The sequence below is a fragment of the Rhipicephalus sanguineus genome, chromosome 1, assembly GCF_013339695.2.
Source record: "Rhipicephalus sanguineus isolate Rsan-2018 chromosome 1, BIME_Rsan_1.4, whole genome shotgun sequence".
Classification (NCBI taxonomy): Eukaryota; Metazoa; Arthropoda; class Arachnida; order Ixodida; family Ixodidae; genus Rhipicephalus; species Rhipicephalus sanguineus.
The window spans coordinates 173236612-173253683 of NC_051176.1; the positions used below are offsets into that span (position 1 = coordinate 173236612).

Genomic DNA, 17072 nt, shown 5'->3' on the forward strand with positions numbered 1-17072 from the left:
ACTGCTTGTAAAATAACTACGTGCTTTTGGGATTAACCAGAGCCGTATATTCCCGAAGGAATATCCCAAGCAACATTTTATCCTTGGCAAAATGTCGGCCTGACGTCGCTGGCCAACTGCACTGTCGTTGGCCCAACCTTGGCACCCGATGTAGGGCCGGTCTCGGGGATTGACATTGGCCTCATGTGGGCCTGCGTCGGCACCCAATGTAGGCCCGTCCACTGTGGCCGACGAGGCCGAGTGCATGCCGCTCGCGGGTTGACTAATGCCCGACCTTACATAAGCGTCGATTTACCGACGGCCGTGGGTCGGTTGCGGACGTTTCTCGCTAGTATTGCTCTGCTTTTTTTTTTCTTATTTTTTGTGCGTGTTCTAACAAAACGCATCAATTGTTTTTCTGGTGTGTTGATGCGTGTCGTATTTAATGTGAACGGGCAGTTTATAGAGGCGTTTAACTCTATCTGAATTAATTACGGGCAGAGTGCACATGTAAGACGGAATTAAACGCCTCTAACGGTCTGCACTTGTTAATGTTAATACGTAACACGCAATAAAAGAAAGACGTGAATATAAGTTTTCTCTCTTTAGATCTTTATTTTGCAATTGTATAGATGCACTAATTTTCCATGCAACATTGTTCGCACGGAGTGTTTGCATCAGCCCTTGTGCAACGCAACCGTACAGTCCATGTGATCACGGCATGATAACGCTGACATATATAAATATAAAGACGGACGGCATTCCTGTTGGATCAGCTCCCTTCTTTCGGCCACTTCTCGTGCTCTTGGCCCTGTGCGCAGATGCGACGTTTTACCGTCGAGATGTTAAACTTGCATTTTTCTTCTGTCGGGAAAAACTGAAAGAAACAACAATGAATAATACTGTGAGAAAGGTAGACTATTTACTTGACCAGTTGCACAGACATGTCGCGTCTAGAAACTCTATTCACACAACTAAACAAAATAATTTTGTCGCTGCACAAATAAGAAAAACACTGCACTTACAATAAATGCGAGTCTGCTGAAATTCCGAGAAGTGCTTCAAGCTCCACAGCGCACAGACTAGATAATATGTGGAGAGAGGATGGATCGAGGTTTTCGTTGTTGGCTATGTCACTGGAAAACAAATGGTACAATAAATAGATTAATGAGAACACAATCTTACCTTCAAAGCGGCCGCGGGCCAGTCACATATATTGTGCAGTCGGCATTTACAGCACACCTGCGACCAAATTCAATGTGAAAAGCGATTGCGTGAGACTTTCGTAACCAAGCATGCATCTTACCAGAGTTCTTTTCACTTGGCGAGAGCAGCGCAGCACGATATTCACACTACAGTCCTTGTTGCAGGGTTCCCTAGAGAAAACGGCAAAATATGTCACGGTCTTACAATAAGATGCCACAAATAAAAAACAAGAAAATCTGACATATTTGCCCGTCAACGAAGTCTTGGGTCCACGGACAAATATAACCGCCGTTCGCCTGAACATTTCTGATCTGCCAGCTAGAAGAGGCGACCAGATTGACGCATCAATTGTGCAAATAAAATTTGATTTTGTCGCTAGACAAAACTCACCATGCGATACAGCGAGGAAATAAAATGCCACTTACGAGTTCGCTTCAAATCCTCGGCAATGGGAGAAGGCCGCCTCCAGGATCAAGGCAAACGAAATGCCTCTGAGTGCTTGCCCGTCTCTGTGCAGTGTGTTTCAGCACGTCCTCGCTCGAAAGAGCTACAATTTGGCGGGAACTGACGCATGGAGCTTGCTCCCCTCCCCAGCGCTGTGACAAAGAAAAAAAAAGAAAACGCGAGAGGTGCGGGGTCCGGCGCCCCGCTATGGTAGCCCCGCTGCACGCCCCGCCTCCCTCTTAACACGACGGAGACCGGCACATACCGTTCCTCCTTTCAGGTCTTGTCATTCTTTCTGGGAGAGAGATCTCACCACTTTTTTTTTTTTTCGGAGGAGCGGGAAATTTCGACTGAAGCACATGCCTGAACATTTTAGGGCAGCGCTAATGCGTGCAAGAAGCGGATCGAATTTGAATTCAACCGTTTTCGTTGTTAACACAAAATATCGTTGGTACTCTAACATTAAAACAAATTAACATGAAAACCATAAACTGAGTATCAAGTAGAAATTTTAAAACTCTTCAGTGTGTGCGGACTATCGAATTCTGGCTCTGCAAGCGACGTATAGCTTATGACCGTAGAAATTATCGTATTTTTACGCTAATTTCGTGTTTATTTGGGCATAGATGATATTTTGAAATATTCGTATTAACGCATATGGGCTATTCCCGAAGACCGAATCAAGTATGACGATATTCGATTCGATATTCCAAATGTTCAATCTTCGCACACTTCTATATGTAACCATTATATCTGATGTCCTCCCTTTGTCATGCGGCTCGATCAGATCAATCATATATTTATATTCACGACAGTGCTAAAGCGTGAGCACCGTGCTAGCGTTCCAGAAGTGCCGAACTGTTCCACTTGAGCTCATAGACAAGGCGGAGGCGGGGATGATAATTTTAGGTGGACAGTTCAAAATCGTAGATATTTTAATAGAGCCTAGCGCGATCAAAATTAAATTTCTGCTCGGCACTCGCATTTGTTCCCATTTATTGCTGTTGTTCAACTCAAGTGCTTTGCATCTAATGTATGCAAAGTCGGTACGTTTTCTTGAGCTTCAAGCAGAAACCGTAAACGCTCAGTACACTTGAAAAGCACTCATGTCGTACCACTGTACATTGAGCATATAAGTGCTTCATCATAAGAGGTAGGGCTTGATCGGTACTCATGACAATGCGGCAGAGGATTCTCGGCGGCCCGATCGCTAAAGGTTGCGAAGTTTCTTGCGAAACAGGTGAAAAACTTCGACATTTAAATTCCGCCCCTAACCAACTCCGTAATTGTACCTTTTCCTAGTCAAATACTTAACGTGCACATCAGAAATATTCGGCTGGATTCGGGAATGCTGAGGCACAGCAAACATGACTTTAGTGCTGGGGTTATTGATTGGAGCAGAACTGCAAATGCGACATCATTCTTAGACAGATGGACATTTAATAAGCTGCAAGAACGCCAGATTTTAAGATCACTTGGCAATTCAGCTTTTCATATAATCAGTTAGAGCTTTCGCGCCCCTGAAACACGCAGCTGAAGTTTTCCAGCAAGGTTGTACAGTCCGCGAGATCTCTATTTCGCACGTTTCGTGTGACGAAATTAATATTTTTTGGGGCTCGCTATAAAGCAGCCAAAACCTTTCCGATGGGAGAAAGATTGAATTAATTCATTTTCAATAAAGTTTATTACTAATAGATGGTGTAATGTACGTGGTCGGTTACAATCAACGTGCCATTCGCGAACTATTTCAGTCAATTCTATACCGCAGCCCAATGGACCATTGTAAAGCCACATTAAAGATAAATTCGTGTGATTGCACTTTCTTATCCGTTATGTACTTCCTGGTGGCAAACACATTGATCTCCAGAGTGTTCAAATCTTGCGATTTCTCAAGGTTATAAAAATATTTTAACGATATGTCTCCAAACGAATAATTCTTCACAACGCCGACGAATTCCAACTTCCCTATTGAGTCAATGCATGCGCTCATCATTATGGCCATCGCATGTCTAATCAGCATCCGAATAATAGCTTCAGTCAGTTCAGAGCAAAACTCGATGTTATTCCTTAGCCGGAAGTTTCCCTTACGTCTGTGGTTGACGGTCATTGCTGTTTTCCTTGTTTGACCAAAGGACGTCATCGCGTTTGTAGCTGCACTACAAGACTTATTCCTCAACATACTGCCCGAACGCGCTCGCGCTTGTTAGCTCGAAACCTGAATGTTGAATTTCAAAGTAAAATTGACCGGTGTTCAACTTGTCACTCGATCAGAGACGAATACTTTTCACCACGTCGCGTTATTTTGCTCTGCTTTCGATAACAACGGCGTTAGATTGATGAGCTCTGCTGACAAATCCTCATCACTCTATGCAGCCGGTGTAAGGCTGGACAAATATATAAATCAATCTAACGGTGTCGAGCAGTGCACCTGGTCCCATGTGGTGCGTCGGCAAGGGACTTGATAATTAAGCTCTCATATGTGTAGAAACGTACTGTACGCTCACGTTGCGCAGACAGTCAGCCACACACATCGTCAACGGCACGTGAAGCGTCTACTATTAGCAATGTAATTTTATTACTTTTTTTCGTTTTACATGCGAGGCACCGTCGACGGCAGATTACCGCGAGGCACTAGCTATGCATTTGTCTAATGCGTCTTGAAATATAAAGCTACAGCGTCCATAAAATCATAGAAATATAAAGCTACAGCGTCCAGTTTTAAGCACGTGTTGCTCCTATGGATAATTATTATTCTGTGAAATAACGGAACTAGCAAACATTTTATTAACATTGATCCAACAGAACAGCAGTGTGCGTTGCGCGTTACCCGCCGCAAATGCTCCATTATATGCGATTCTTTTATACGTATGAGTAAGAAGATTAGACAAATCCGCGGAATGTTTCTCATGCATTTCCATGCATCATATTCGCTCGCTTATCTTTTTGTTTAGTATTTTCAAGACGTATAAAACGACCACAATGCGACTTCTGAGTGGCATTATTTCATATCTTGAGGCAGTGATATCCTAATTGTGCAGTATTTTAACTTCTTTATAATGTAGGTTACGGTGTACCTGCTTTGTCTTTTATTAAAAACAAGGGTTCATTTTTATTTGAAATGCTGTGCTAAAAGGATGAATGTCACAAACATATACAAGGCGACCTCTCACAAAGTGATGGGATAACAGAAACTTTTCAAATAGGCATATCGGGGAATATACCCGTCGTAACTGTATAGTTCCCTGGTTTCAGCCAGAGCTTATTATCTGTGGGAGGTAAAGGTGTAACTATAAATTGCACAATAAAAAAAAAGATAAATTCGCTTTAACTTAATTGAAAATTTGTTGCTACCTAGACGTACACGCGTAAATTTTGACAAACGCAAGTCTTTAGCGGTGCTGTTTCGGACGTGTCCCATTTTCTTATCTTGGCGGCAAAAAGCACTGCTGGGCACTGACGGCGGGCCTGCAGATGTGCGGCTTCTTCGAAAGAGGAGGCGGCTCCACGCTGAGAAAGAAAACCGCAGAACAGCGGAAAGAAAGAAGTTTCCCTCTCCCCACCGGGACCTGCCGGGGCGCGGGCCGCCGTAGCGCATGTTTTTTTGCTTCTTTTTTTAAACGTGCTTTTCACTCCACGCGGTTCCTTCTGACCCTCTTCTTTCCCGCACTTTTCCGCCTCCTGCGTTTTATTTTTCACAGCACGAGTCTTCAGTGGATTGCCATTGCTATGTGTTCGTTCTAACAATCTTGAAAGAATATTTCTTGTTCGTGTATTGGTACTAAAATCTTACATTGCGGCCACGCCTTTTGATGAGTTTTTTTCACATAGCATATATGGTATTTCCGCTTGCCTGACTTATCCGTCAGCGAAAGATAAGAACTTTTACCCATTACATTGCGCAAATTACATAATAAAGTACTAGCTGTTAGAACTAAACACTGTGTCTCTCTATCCACAGACTGTTTGGGTGTGCAGCGCTGCTCGGGCAGCACGCAAAAATTTTCATGCTTCATGTTGTCTGTATACAGACGATGCTTCTTTTAGATTATACAGAATGGTTTTTAATGGCCGTTTTAGTTCAGAAATGACATAAATGTATTATGTGAGCTCGGTTTAATGCAAGCGGGTGAAATTACTTGCATGAAAAAGCAAAGTAAATAATCGCCTATCTAAATAAAGTTCATTAATGACCTTAAAATTACACTGACTTACCTACTGCAACTGACTAACTGTAGCCACTGAGTTTGCAATAATTGGAATGAAATCTTACGATTTAATATTTATGCCATCAAATTTTAGGCAGAAGTTCACTGTTGCTTCAGTCACGTTTATTTTTGTAAGAATAAGTTTTAAGCATCGAACAACGACAAAAGCCTAGTTTAACGCCCATGTATATAAATACTGTCGCACACTTGGCGAATGATGGTCTCGAAAAAATCTTTAAAAGTAGATATGCACGCCTGGAGAAACCATGCACGAATGTAATGGCTCGCTATTATTTTTGTTTAGTCAATAATGTATTTGAATTGTTCGCACAAATAATCTCTACCACTTGGTGTAATCAGCTCAAGGACCACAAGTATGTTGTGTGTCACAGGTGATTTTTGTAATGTTTAAAAAATCACACTGTAGGAGTTGTTTACACTTCCTGCAGTGTATTTTATGCTGCCCTAAAATAATACACGCTGTTCGAATCTTCTGCCGGCAACCAAGGCCGGCACGACGTGTTGCCGACTTGTCGCCCCGACGAGCGTTTGGCGCGCTCGGCGTTCACTCGGCCACCAACGGTGGTGCGAATCGTGCAGCCGACCAAGTGCCGACAAGCGTTTGGCGCGCTCGGCGTTCACTCGGCCACCGACGGTGGCGCGAATCGTGCAGCCGATCTAGTGCCGACGTAGCTGGCAGCGCACCTCCGGCCGACCCTTTTCGGATGTCTGGTGGCCAGTGAAGTCGGCTGCCGGCTATTTGCCAGTGATCAGCCAAACGTCGGCAGTCGGCCAGCGTTGCTTGGGATACGGCTCTGGGATTAACTACTGCCGCTACAAACACTGCGAAGGGTGAGCTTTCTGACACGCCGTAAATAAATGGGTCGAGAAAAATCAGTTGTCGGTCCCTTTAAGGTTAACAGCGCGAAAATAACACACAGGGGACAGGGGAAAAAAAAAAAAAAAAAAAAGACGGGACAATTTTTTTTTTTCCCTGTCAGCTGTGTGCTATTTTCGCGCAGTTAACCTTAAGTATCCACAAAGACAGCTTCGCTGTCGAAAACGAGCATGGGCGCGGGCGCTGGGTGTCAGTGAAAACAGCACTGAGCAACCAATAGTATCAGGGGCGTAGCCAGAAATTTTTTTCGGGGAGGGGTTCAACCATACTTTATGTATGTTCGTGCGTGTGTTTGTATGTGTGCATGCCTATATACGCAAGCAAAACTGAAAAATTTCGGGGGGAGGGGGGTTGAACCCCCCCCCCCTGGCTACGCCCCTTCACATGGCGTACTCATAGGCAGACTCTAGCATATTTCTAGCTAACATGTCATTTGGGTTAAACCATCTGTCACAAACGAGCGCGTTAATAAAGACGCGCGCGCGGCCGCTTTCAGACGGCACAGGGAACCCACGGCGCCAACCGCTCGCTCAGCAAGCGCGCGCAACGAAAAACAAGTATCAAAAGACGCCGGCGCGCCGACCCTTCTCCTCGCCCACTCGAAACAGCCGTAGACAACCAGCCGCCTCTGATCAAACGCCACGCGCAGCAGTCTGGAAATATCTAGAAGGAAAAAATGATGCAACGCCGAGTGACGCCACCGCGAGCAGAATCGACGAGAAAAATCTCGCCCTTTCTCTAGCTTTGGCTGTGCTGCACGCCGGAGAACACCCTCGACGCTTCTGGAACCCGGGGGAGTGGAGATAAAAGCGTGCACCGACGACCAGCGAGCAGTCAGTGAGTCAGTCGGTCCGTAGATGGTGAAGTGATGTTGAGTGTGGCTCCGCCAGCCAAAGAAGACGTGATGTCGTGCGGTCAGTCGATCGTCCATCTGGAAGAATTGGATGACGACGCCGTGTGAGCAGTGACAAGTTACGTGAGTGTTTCCTGGAAGAGAAACATTCGGGACTGACGGCGGAGGGAACGACGACGATCAGCGCTGGAGTTAGAGTGTTTCCTGGAAAGAAGCATTCAAGTTCCGTCCAAGATTTGTGAACTGGATAGACGTCAGACTCTGCCCAGGCGGCGCTGCGAAAAACGCCGCCACCAGCGCCCTCATCGTAGCCCTGGCACTAACTGGGTAGTGCAAGGAGAGCCGCCCGCAAGCGAATGTGCATAGGCCGCAATATAACCCTCCTCTTTCGTTGGTGTCGAGGCGCGGTTTCCTGAAAATCAAGAACTGCTTCTTCCGCCAATCCACGCTTCAGAAACAAAGGAAGCTGATCAAAGCGAACTGCGAGTACAATGCAAAATAAGTTTTAGTTATTCCCGCGCGCTGCAACTCGCAAGTACAAGCGAGCATCACACGACACCGAGTTCGAGGCAAGCCCTCCGATTTCCGTTCTCTAGAGCCTAAATGCGTTAAAATCGGGTGTATGCCACAGCGATAAAGTACCTACATACACGATCAATTTACTTAGCTATGCATCTTACGATCAGTGCTACAAAACTCGGTTCATCAGGGGCGAATGGCTCCGGCGATTTTCGCTTTTTCATTTGCATTCTCCCTTAATCTCTCGCTTCCTGTGCATTGGAGTGTTTTATTACGCATCCTCAAATGGTCTCTTGATGGTCGTCTTCCGTTTGTATGTACTGCAAATGGGGATACGTGCGTGTCCACTTTCGCGGGGTACAACCAAAGGCAAAACCGTGGCCTCCGAGATAGCTACGGCAACCGCGGAGGACACGGGCGAAACAAACCTGAAGGGGGTCACGACCAACATTCTGCGATTTACTTGTGTGACGCACGTGGTGTTAGCTAGTTAGAACCAGAACTCTGAGCCTTCAAAACGTACATACGTCCGCAATGCTGTGTTGTGACGACCAACTCGTCGCGGTGTGCGTATCACGCGTCTCCAGTCTGCCTCTAGCTGCTCACTTCGTGTTACACGACAAGCACCTCTGCTGAGCTTCATAGTCAAGGTTACCACGGTTTTGCATCAGGGCTACGCAAAACAACAGCAGAGCCACACATTCATGCCACCGGCTGTGGAGAACGCGGGCACTTCGCTTACCCAACACGCTCGCAACGGCCCGTATCCAGCGCTCTCGCCTTTCTTCTTTGTACGACAACTATGGAAATCGGTAAAACTGAACGTTGTTATTCAGTCTTTTACGTCCGAGGCAATTCACAACGCAACAGTGCGTCTTTTGCGGAGTTTCTTCGTAGTGTGCGGAGAGCTCTCGTCTGCTGCTGTTTCCGCCGTCGTTCAGGCGAGTGATCCAGCAAGCACTTCACGACGGTTCGGTGGCGCGTCCGACTAGCGGAGAGCAATTCACAGCTCTCGTTCTGAGTGCTAAATGCGCAAACACACGCGATATTAAGCACAATCGTTGTTTCGCACTCGCTAGTTGCACCTGGTCCCATAGCAAACTGTGCGAGAGAGTCGGTCTATGCACTACTCAATACTTCTCCGACAGGTGGCGCCACACATCTTGGAAACTCCAGAGTCTGACGTCTATACGCTGTTGTTGTAATGCATAAGATTGCATTTGTAGCGCGTGATGTTTGTTTAGTTCCCGTTGCGTTAAAGGGACACTAAAGGCAAATAATTTGTCAGAGTGAAAACTCAATGTATGACAACGTCTAAAGCGGCAATATTATCAACAGCAGCAGTGCCCTACTTACCGAGAAATAAAGCTAAATCTATCACATGACGTGCGCCACGAGAGGGACATTTTGGAAATGTTACCGATGACGTGAGGGCGTCCGACTAGAATTAATCACTAGTAATCAAACTAGCTGCAATAAAAAAAGAACCTTCCGTGCATCAAGATATGTAATAAAATGCTGCTTGTTCGTTGCTGTTTGATTCGTCGAAAAAAGAACCTCTTTGGCGTTGACATGGGGAACGGCGCGCGTGGTTCGAAGATTCCGTTTTCGCTGAACTGCGCTTCGCCCGGCGCCCGGCTTCGCTCACGCGGTCGCGTCTCAGTGGTAGTTTCGGTAATGCGTACTGCCGCCTGTTTTGCACGCTCGTGAAAGTCGCTCTGACAGAAAGTTCGACAAAATGCCGGATGCCCGAATGGTGCACGCTTTAGTGCACGCCGCCGCGCAGTAAAGGCGGGCAACATTGGGCACGGCAACAGTGACGTCAAAAAGACCGCTTTCAGGCGGGTGATTTCAAGTGCGCTAACGCGATGCGGACCACTAAAATGTGATTTTATTTCAAAATAAGCACTTCCTTGGCACAAAAGTAGCACTACGAGGTTTCTTGACCGCTATTTAAAAAATCAATGTCGACTTAATATTTTTGCCTTTAGTGTCCCTTTAACACCATCTGAGTTATTTTGTGAAGTTGTAACGGGTACCAGCCAAGTGTGTATGTTTGTGTGATGCTTGTACTGCCTTAACTGAGAATATATTTTGTTTGTGTTATCAACTCTTGGCTCTGACTCGGTCTTTGGACCACAACCGGCGTTCGCTGGCGCACTGAAAGGACCAACTCTAAATTGTCCGCGCTTTCATGGTGCGTTTCGGGGGGCCGATACGTCCGCCCTTGGAATCTGCCCGGCGATTGCCAACCCGATTAACGGGACAAGTGACACCATCAAATGAAAATGCTAGCAATTTTTTTTATTATAACACGTAAAGGCGCAGCTTTTCTTTAACTTCAGCTCCATTCCCCATCGTGTATGCCTGTTAGAAATAGGCTCCCACGATTTACCCCTGGAAAGTTTCTTGCAAAGCATTTTTATGTTCACCGGTGATTTTTTAAAAAAGATAACACAATCATAGTCGAGTAATCGCATTCATAATTCATTGCCAATGGCTTCCAACAAATCGTCGACACAAATAACGGTAGATGAACGGGAGGATAGCCGTTTGCTTTTGGCATGCCTGCTTGGGGCGTTTGCAATGCAGGTCACGACGTCACCAACACATGGTGGCCCGCATTCAAAGGCATGATTATGACTTTACGGCGGCCTGGCGACTCAGATATTTATGTCCCGCGATGTAATGATTTTCTGCGCCATGCCTGGACTATAGGTGCCTATAACTACCTTCTTCTGGTAGTCCTGAATCAAATCGCTCTAATTTCGAAAGCGCATCTTTCACTAAGCCATTAACATTTATCCTCAGTTTGTTATTATAAGCAATCTACCCCAGCCAGCTTTCTTATCAAAACCCTGCAATGAAGAAAGCTCATTCCAAAGTTCACTCTAACTCATGCAAATGTGCCAAACACCTTTTGATAAACAAGGAAATGAATGTCACTGCTCACCAAATTATCGATTAAAAAAAGTCATCTTTATTTTCCAAACCTTGCACCAAAAACAACAAAGTTATGCAAAAACATGCCACTTGTGCAACACACCTGCAAAAAGCCACTCTAGAACAGACTCAAGCTAAAGGTTGTCCTTGTTTTCAGATTTTGATCAATCGCAACAATTTGACAAAACACGTGGCTCATGGTGCAGGCTTAAAACATCAGAAAAACAGCACAGTTAATCATGCATATCCAAATGAATTAAAATGGATGCTGCATGGCCATAATAACAGCATAGCAAATAAAAATAATGCGACATAAACAACTTGTTTGCAAGCCAATCACAGCAGAGTAGACTATATGCCCTTAAGACCAGGTGTATAAAGTCAAGCTCTTTGGGCTTTTTTTCCTGTGCATTATTAACAACACCAGCATTTGCAACTTCTTATCATGCAACAAAACAGCTCGGGGCTTTCATGCCTGTGGGTAGCTCAATGCAAAAGTATGTGCACATACGCTTGCATCAATACTAATAAATTGATCTGCTCATGCTAATGTCCCTAACTGTGAGCGACGAAAAATATTTGGAATAACTTGGGAAGTTGTATTAAAAAATATTACTAAATTCAGTATTTTCCAAGCAATGCGTCATGCCTTCTATATTTTAATACAATGATAAGTGCACTTTTATGGCAACATGATAAGGCTAAATTTTAAAATCAAGTATGCTAAGCTGCACTGGACTCAACAGCAAGATAGTGTTCCTGCAACTTAGTGCTTTCTTTCATCGGCTGCTGTGGCCTATGATGCTCTCTGTGCTGAAGCTAAACATACCGAGTGCTCCTATCACTGCTGCTAACCTGAATTAAGGTGTCTTCAATATCTGTTTTATTCACGCTTTGCCCAATGAATGAAACTGAAAAAAAAAAAACGCTCATGCATGCCTCAACTGTTCCATGTAAGCACTGCCCACTCATCTACAAAACAGACAAGAAGGCTATACAAGACCAAAGCCCTGGGTATTCTGGATGGCTAGCCGCAGTTTTTCCCGCATTACCGCTTCGCTTGAATACATCGGAAGATCAAGTAAGTTGAAGCATGTGTGGGCCACAGGTAGGTGACTGTCATCCACCTTCATTGGTTGCAAGACAACCTGCAATGACAACACAGTATTTTCAACAAGTGGGGCTCCTCCATAAAAAACTGATAGCATGATTTGTGCCTGCATGCTGTTTTTGTAAGCTGACTTTCTTGTGATACACTGCATATCGCGCAAATGAAAACACTCCTTAATTTTGTGATGCAAAGCTGCCCGGAAAAATGTCTGAATAGACTGGCAGCTGGAAAAAAAGACATTCTCAAGATAAAAGAAAACTTGCAGTTTAGACCAAACATCAGTGATGCTACCGAGGACTTCTGATTTGGAGCAATTTTTGGAGCAGCAAAATTTTCATTTTGGAGCACTCTGGAGCAGCAAAAATTTCCATCTTGGAGCACGAGCACTTTGGAGCAGGCATGTTTGCATCTGGGAGCACTATGGAGCAGCTAATTTCACATCCTAAAGTATACTGATGAACCAAGTTGCAGTTACATTCAAGCACTTAAATAATCATTATGGGGCTATTAAGAAGAGCTAGAAATATTTTGATGCACCGCAAATCTCATGGAGAAAATCGTCTCAGGAGAACTCCATGTTTCACCCGATAATGCAAAAATAAGGGCGTCATGCAGTTCAGTGCTCTGGAATAACCTCTTCAGTGATTATTTTGGACACTAGCAAATAAAGAGAATACTGGATCAATAAAACTGTACTTTATGAATTAACAATCTCAATACATCTATGTGGTTATTAGCAGACATGGTAGACGAACGCTGTGATGTACAACAGCGCCTCAATGCTAAAAAGTCACACTGTCTTTAATGCATGGAACTAAGACAACTCCAAGGCAAAAGCCAGGTTATTTTTCTTCTCGATCGATTGTATTGCTGGATGCAACATAACGTTGCTTAACTAGCCTCAAAAAGCCAACCTCCTTCGACACTCCCTTCCCTCTCTAAGGTGCCTCTGTGCTGTAGCAAGAGCATTCTCGCAGTACTTCTAGACTACCATTTGCGCATGCGCCGGCTTGCCTGTAAGATGGACATCCGCTTCAAGCCGAGCTTCCGCGGAAGTGTCTGGAAGTGCGTTCAACTAGGGACTACGTGATATAACAAATGTCGTCTTCCCTTTACAGCGAATCTGTACATTGCTAAGACATTCCATTTGTGCGCCGAAAGCCCCCTAGTGCCTTCTAGGGAGCTGTGCAAAAAAAAAGAGAGAGAGAGAAAAAAAACTTTCATAGGGTCTCTTATGCATTCGCCTAAGACGAATAGAAGGAGAAAGCAATCCTCCTCTTTTTCTTCTCACCCGATGTAGTGATCCTCCCCCTCTCCCCTCTGCAAGCTTTCTGCGCCTAACGTGGTTTTGCACCGCCTCCGTGATAGACGCACCAATCACGGAAGCAGTGCAAAGCGACGATGTCATGTGATGACATCATATGATGCCACGATGTTTGAAGTCATGATGACGTCACAAGTTTTCGCGATCAATGACGTCATGATGACGTGATCACACGATGATTGTTTTTTGCATCCATTGTGTTGACGCCGCGGACGGTCAGTTTTCGTGTTTGATGAGGTATCTAAGGCATATTGCGTATTGAACGTTAAAAGCCTGGACATAAACAGACGACGCCTGTCGATGAATCGCTGCCACACTTTCGTGCTATCGATTGGCCTAGATGTCACGAGCCTCTACAGACAGCGCGTTTTGCCGTCAAGCCGACTTGCACAACAGAAGCTGTGTCGGCAACATGCATGGCATCGTGGTTTACTCGAGTCCCGTGCGCGAGCGCTGTTTATGCAGTGGAATAATTCTTGGTCCGTGGTTGCGACTCTGGCGGCCCCAAGACCAAGCTGCACATGTTTTGACGCGCCGGTGGTGCGATTGCCGGTGATAGATGCCCCCAAATCAGAGAGTCTGGCGCAGTTTGGCGCATTTACCGTCGATATTATCACGATGGCACAGTAAACCTAATTTGGCGCAGTTGGTGCAGGAGTGGAATCACTGCCAAACATGAATTGATAGTGATGGAAATGCGTTAGATAATCCAGTGATGCTACTGCTGGCACAGGCCATTCCGAGCTATAAAACAAGCTTTCGGCACAAGAAAATTGTTTTCCGAAGTAAAAACAGGCTTTCACAACAGTAGTCTATAGAAGCAATTGCAAAACTATTCAATAATTCAAGCTGCAAATGCAGTGTTCACAATGGAAAAGTAATAAAGAAAATATGATGAGGGGTGTAGTAATGGTTGGCTATTACCTAGCCATGGGAGGGAAGGGTTTCGTGGGTGGGTGGTAGTGGTGTTCAAACTCCCTTGAAATAAGATCCTCGCTACGCCCCTGGTAGTGTTCAAGGATAATTGAAATATAAATATTAAAATGAAGAGCTATTTAAATCATTGCCAACTAAACCAGTCTTCACCGTCAATTGACGTTGGGAAAATTGGTCCGTAGTCTACATAGGGCCATCAAGGAAACCATTGGTGTAGCCAGGGGATAAGAGGGAAGATTCCCCTTCCCCCCGAACCGACATAACATGCTGACCACGACCCTTAACCCTTACAGATGCTATGTACACAATTGTGTACACCCTTTGTTTTTGTTAGTTGTATCGACTAGTGGCTAAAAAAGAGTCAGATACATTGAGCTTTGGATGAACTGAACCTCCTGCATAATAAATTTGTCTTCATTTAACTTCATTTTACAGTGTACTGTTGCATACGATTACTTTGCTGAAGGCACTACCACGCTCGACGAGTCGTTCGATGTGCTGCTTCCCGCGAGCCACATCTAAAGTATAATTTTTCTTGGCTCAAAATTGACATAACCGAAAACGAATTCGCACTATATTTCTAGCCCGAGATTTGGTTTTATTTACACAAAAACAAGGCATGAATGACTTCAGAATAAATATATATTAAATTACAATTTAATTGGGAATAATTACTATAACACACACAAATTAGCGTATTATGACATTATTTTTGTTGCAATAAAATATCGAGTACGTTGAAATGTTTTATCGATTGCACGCACTTACAGACAGTTCTTCATAGGTGGCGTCTGAAAGGTTTAAGGAAACAAAAAGGCTGAGAAGGAAGACAGGGTGTGGGCACTAATCCTGCCCTCTGTACTCATGTTCCTTCCTTTCAGTCTTATTGTTTCCTTCAGAACCGAAATGGTGGTTTTGCTCGCAGCAATTGTGGCAAACAATAGTTTAGTTACGGTGGCTAGAGGGGGTGTAGCACAGTGAGCAAGAGCAGAGGGCTGCACAAATTCACAATGACAGATGGCGGCCACACCAGATGGCACTGCCTGTGCCACAGATGCTTGTGACGGCATTTGACTGCTTTTCGGCCAAAATTTTCACTGCGTTCTGTGTGTTCCTCTCACATGGCGCCCGTCATACTTGCCCCTCCAGTCCCCCTCGAGTGCTGAATCAAAGCTAAACAGCTTTGATTCAGCACTCGTTTATGACCAGGTTGATGTCGACCGTACAGTTTCATCCATAGTGATAGCAGAAATTCTTTTAAAATTTTATACAGAATTATATGATATCTCAAATTAATCCCAGTTTTTTTGTTGTGAGTTCGATATATGTGGGTTCGACTGTAATTGCAACATGCTCCAGAGTTAGCATTTAATGAACACTGGATTATTCCCATATCACAGTAAATGCCAGGCAATCGCACATACTACTGCTGCTTCTTCATGCACATATGTGCATGTGTTTGTAGGAGGCTCAAATACATCAATGAAGTATTGTCATATGCAGGTGGTGGAAAGGAGGACAGTCAATAGTACTATTTTTCTCTGCACAAATGCACGTGCATGCATCAATTGCATTTAGAGCACAGTGTACATACGCTTCAAGGGCATGGTAGAGAAATGTAAGTTACCTTGATCTCGCTCATTCCAAGGATGGGAATTCTGTCTGATCCTGTCAAGAACACTGCAATAATAATAAAAAAAAAACACAGAGAGCCACAATGTGCTGTGTTTACAGCAAGGGAGTCCTCAACATTGTTACATAAATCAACATAATTTAACATGCCCCTTTCCTGAATATCAGAAGTGAAAGTCTCTCCTGCAATTAACATAATTTTAATGGCTTCTAAACAAAGGCAGAATGATTGCTTAGCAATGGTTTATGGTAAAAGCTTACTATTATTTGCTATTTACTTTACTAAAATTTTCACATTCTGACAAATTAGCTATCACCAACAAAAAAAAAGCACAAAGAAAGCACACAAATTGCTTGTATGAATAAGTCACCCACAGCGGTGATGTATGGAACAAATTTTGTAGCAGGCAAAATGGTTTCTTATAGCTGCCTCTCCATTTGTACCTACTGGCTGAATAAAAAAAAGAATGAGGTTAACACCCAAATATACTTCCTTAATTACTTTTATCTGCCATAGAACAAGCAATTATAAACTGCAGGACAGGAATGTAGAACTTAAGGCCAACTACAATGAATAAACAGTGGCTCAGTACAAGAGATACATTAAAGGGACCCTGAAACGGTTTTTTGAAGTTTTGTCAGCGTTTAGGCAGGAGCATCCCCAAATCATTCACACCAGAAATTAAACGACACACCGTGTACCAAGGCCGCTACGTAATTTATAACTATACCCTCCTCCTCACCACTGCCTTGCACCCTCAACTCACAGACACCCTAACATCGCCGGCGATCGCAGCGCTCTCATGAGTGCACTCGACGGTTTGAGCTTCGCCCAGTCATGGCCTCAGATATTGCGCGCCGACGGGTTGTGCGCAATCTCGGAGGCCCAACAAAGACGAAGCTCGCAGAGTGATATCTGCTCCAACAGGTGCTGCCACACTACCAGCAGATCTTATTTTATTCTCCTGTACGGCGACAATCTGCAAAAGCATGCGGACAAACAAAAATAATTCGAGAACGAT

General features: G+C 44.5%; 1 protein-coding gene and 1 long non-coding RNA gene across 5 annotated transcripts in view; both read right to left on the minus strand.

Moving 5' to 3' along the window:
• Positions 1-580: 580 nt before the first annotated feature.
• On the minus strand, positions 581-1968 carry LOC125757008 (uncharacterized). Its single transcript, XR_007414995.1, has 4 exons — positions 1611-1968; positions 1286-1503; positions 1005-1221; positions 581-856 (listed from the first exon to the last, which is right to left on the minus strand). It is a non-coding gene; the product is annotated as an uncharacterized LOC125757008 (long non-coding RNA).
• A 9104-nt stretch (positions 1969-11072) lies between these two features.
• Positions 11073-17072, minus strand: part of LOC119402474 (probable E3 ubiquitin-protein ligase HERC4) — a 203116-nt gene continuing 197116 nt past the window's right edge. For all 4 annotated transcript variants that reach the window (XM_037669632.2, XM_037669639.2, XM_037669628.2 and 1 more), the window contains 2 exons: positions 16046-16098; positions 11073-12195 (listed from right to left, as the gene is read on the minus strand). In XM_037669632.2, coding sequence (XP_037525560.1) covers positions 12040-12195; positions 16046-16098 — 209 coding nt within the window. In that variant the 3' untranslated portion in view covers positions 11073-12039. The remainder of the gene's footprint in view (positions 12196-16045; positions 16099-17072) is intronic.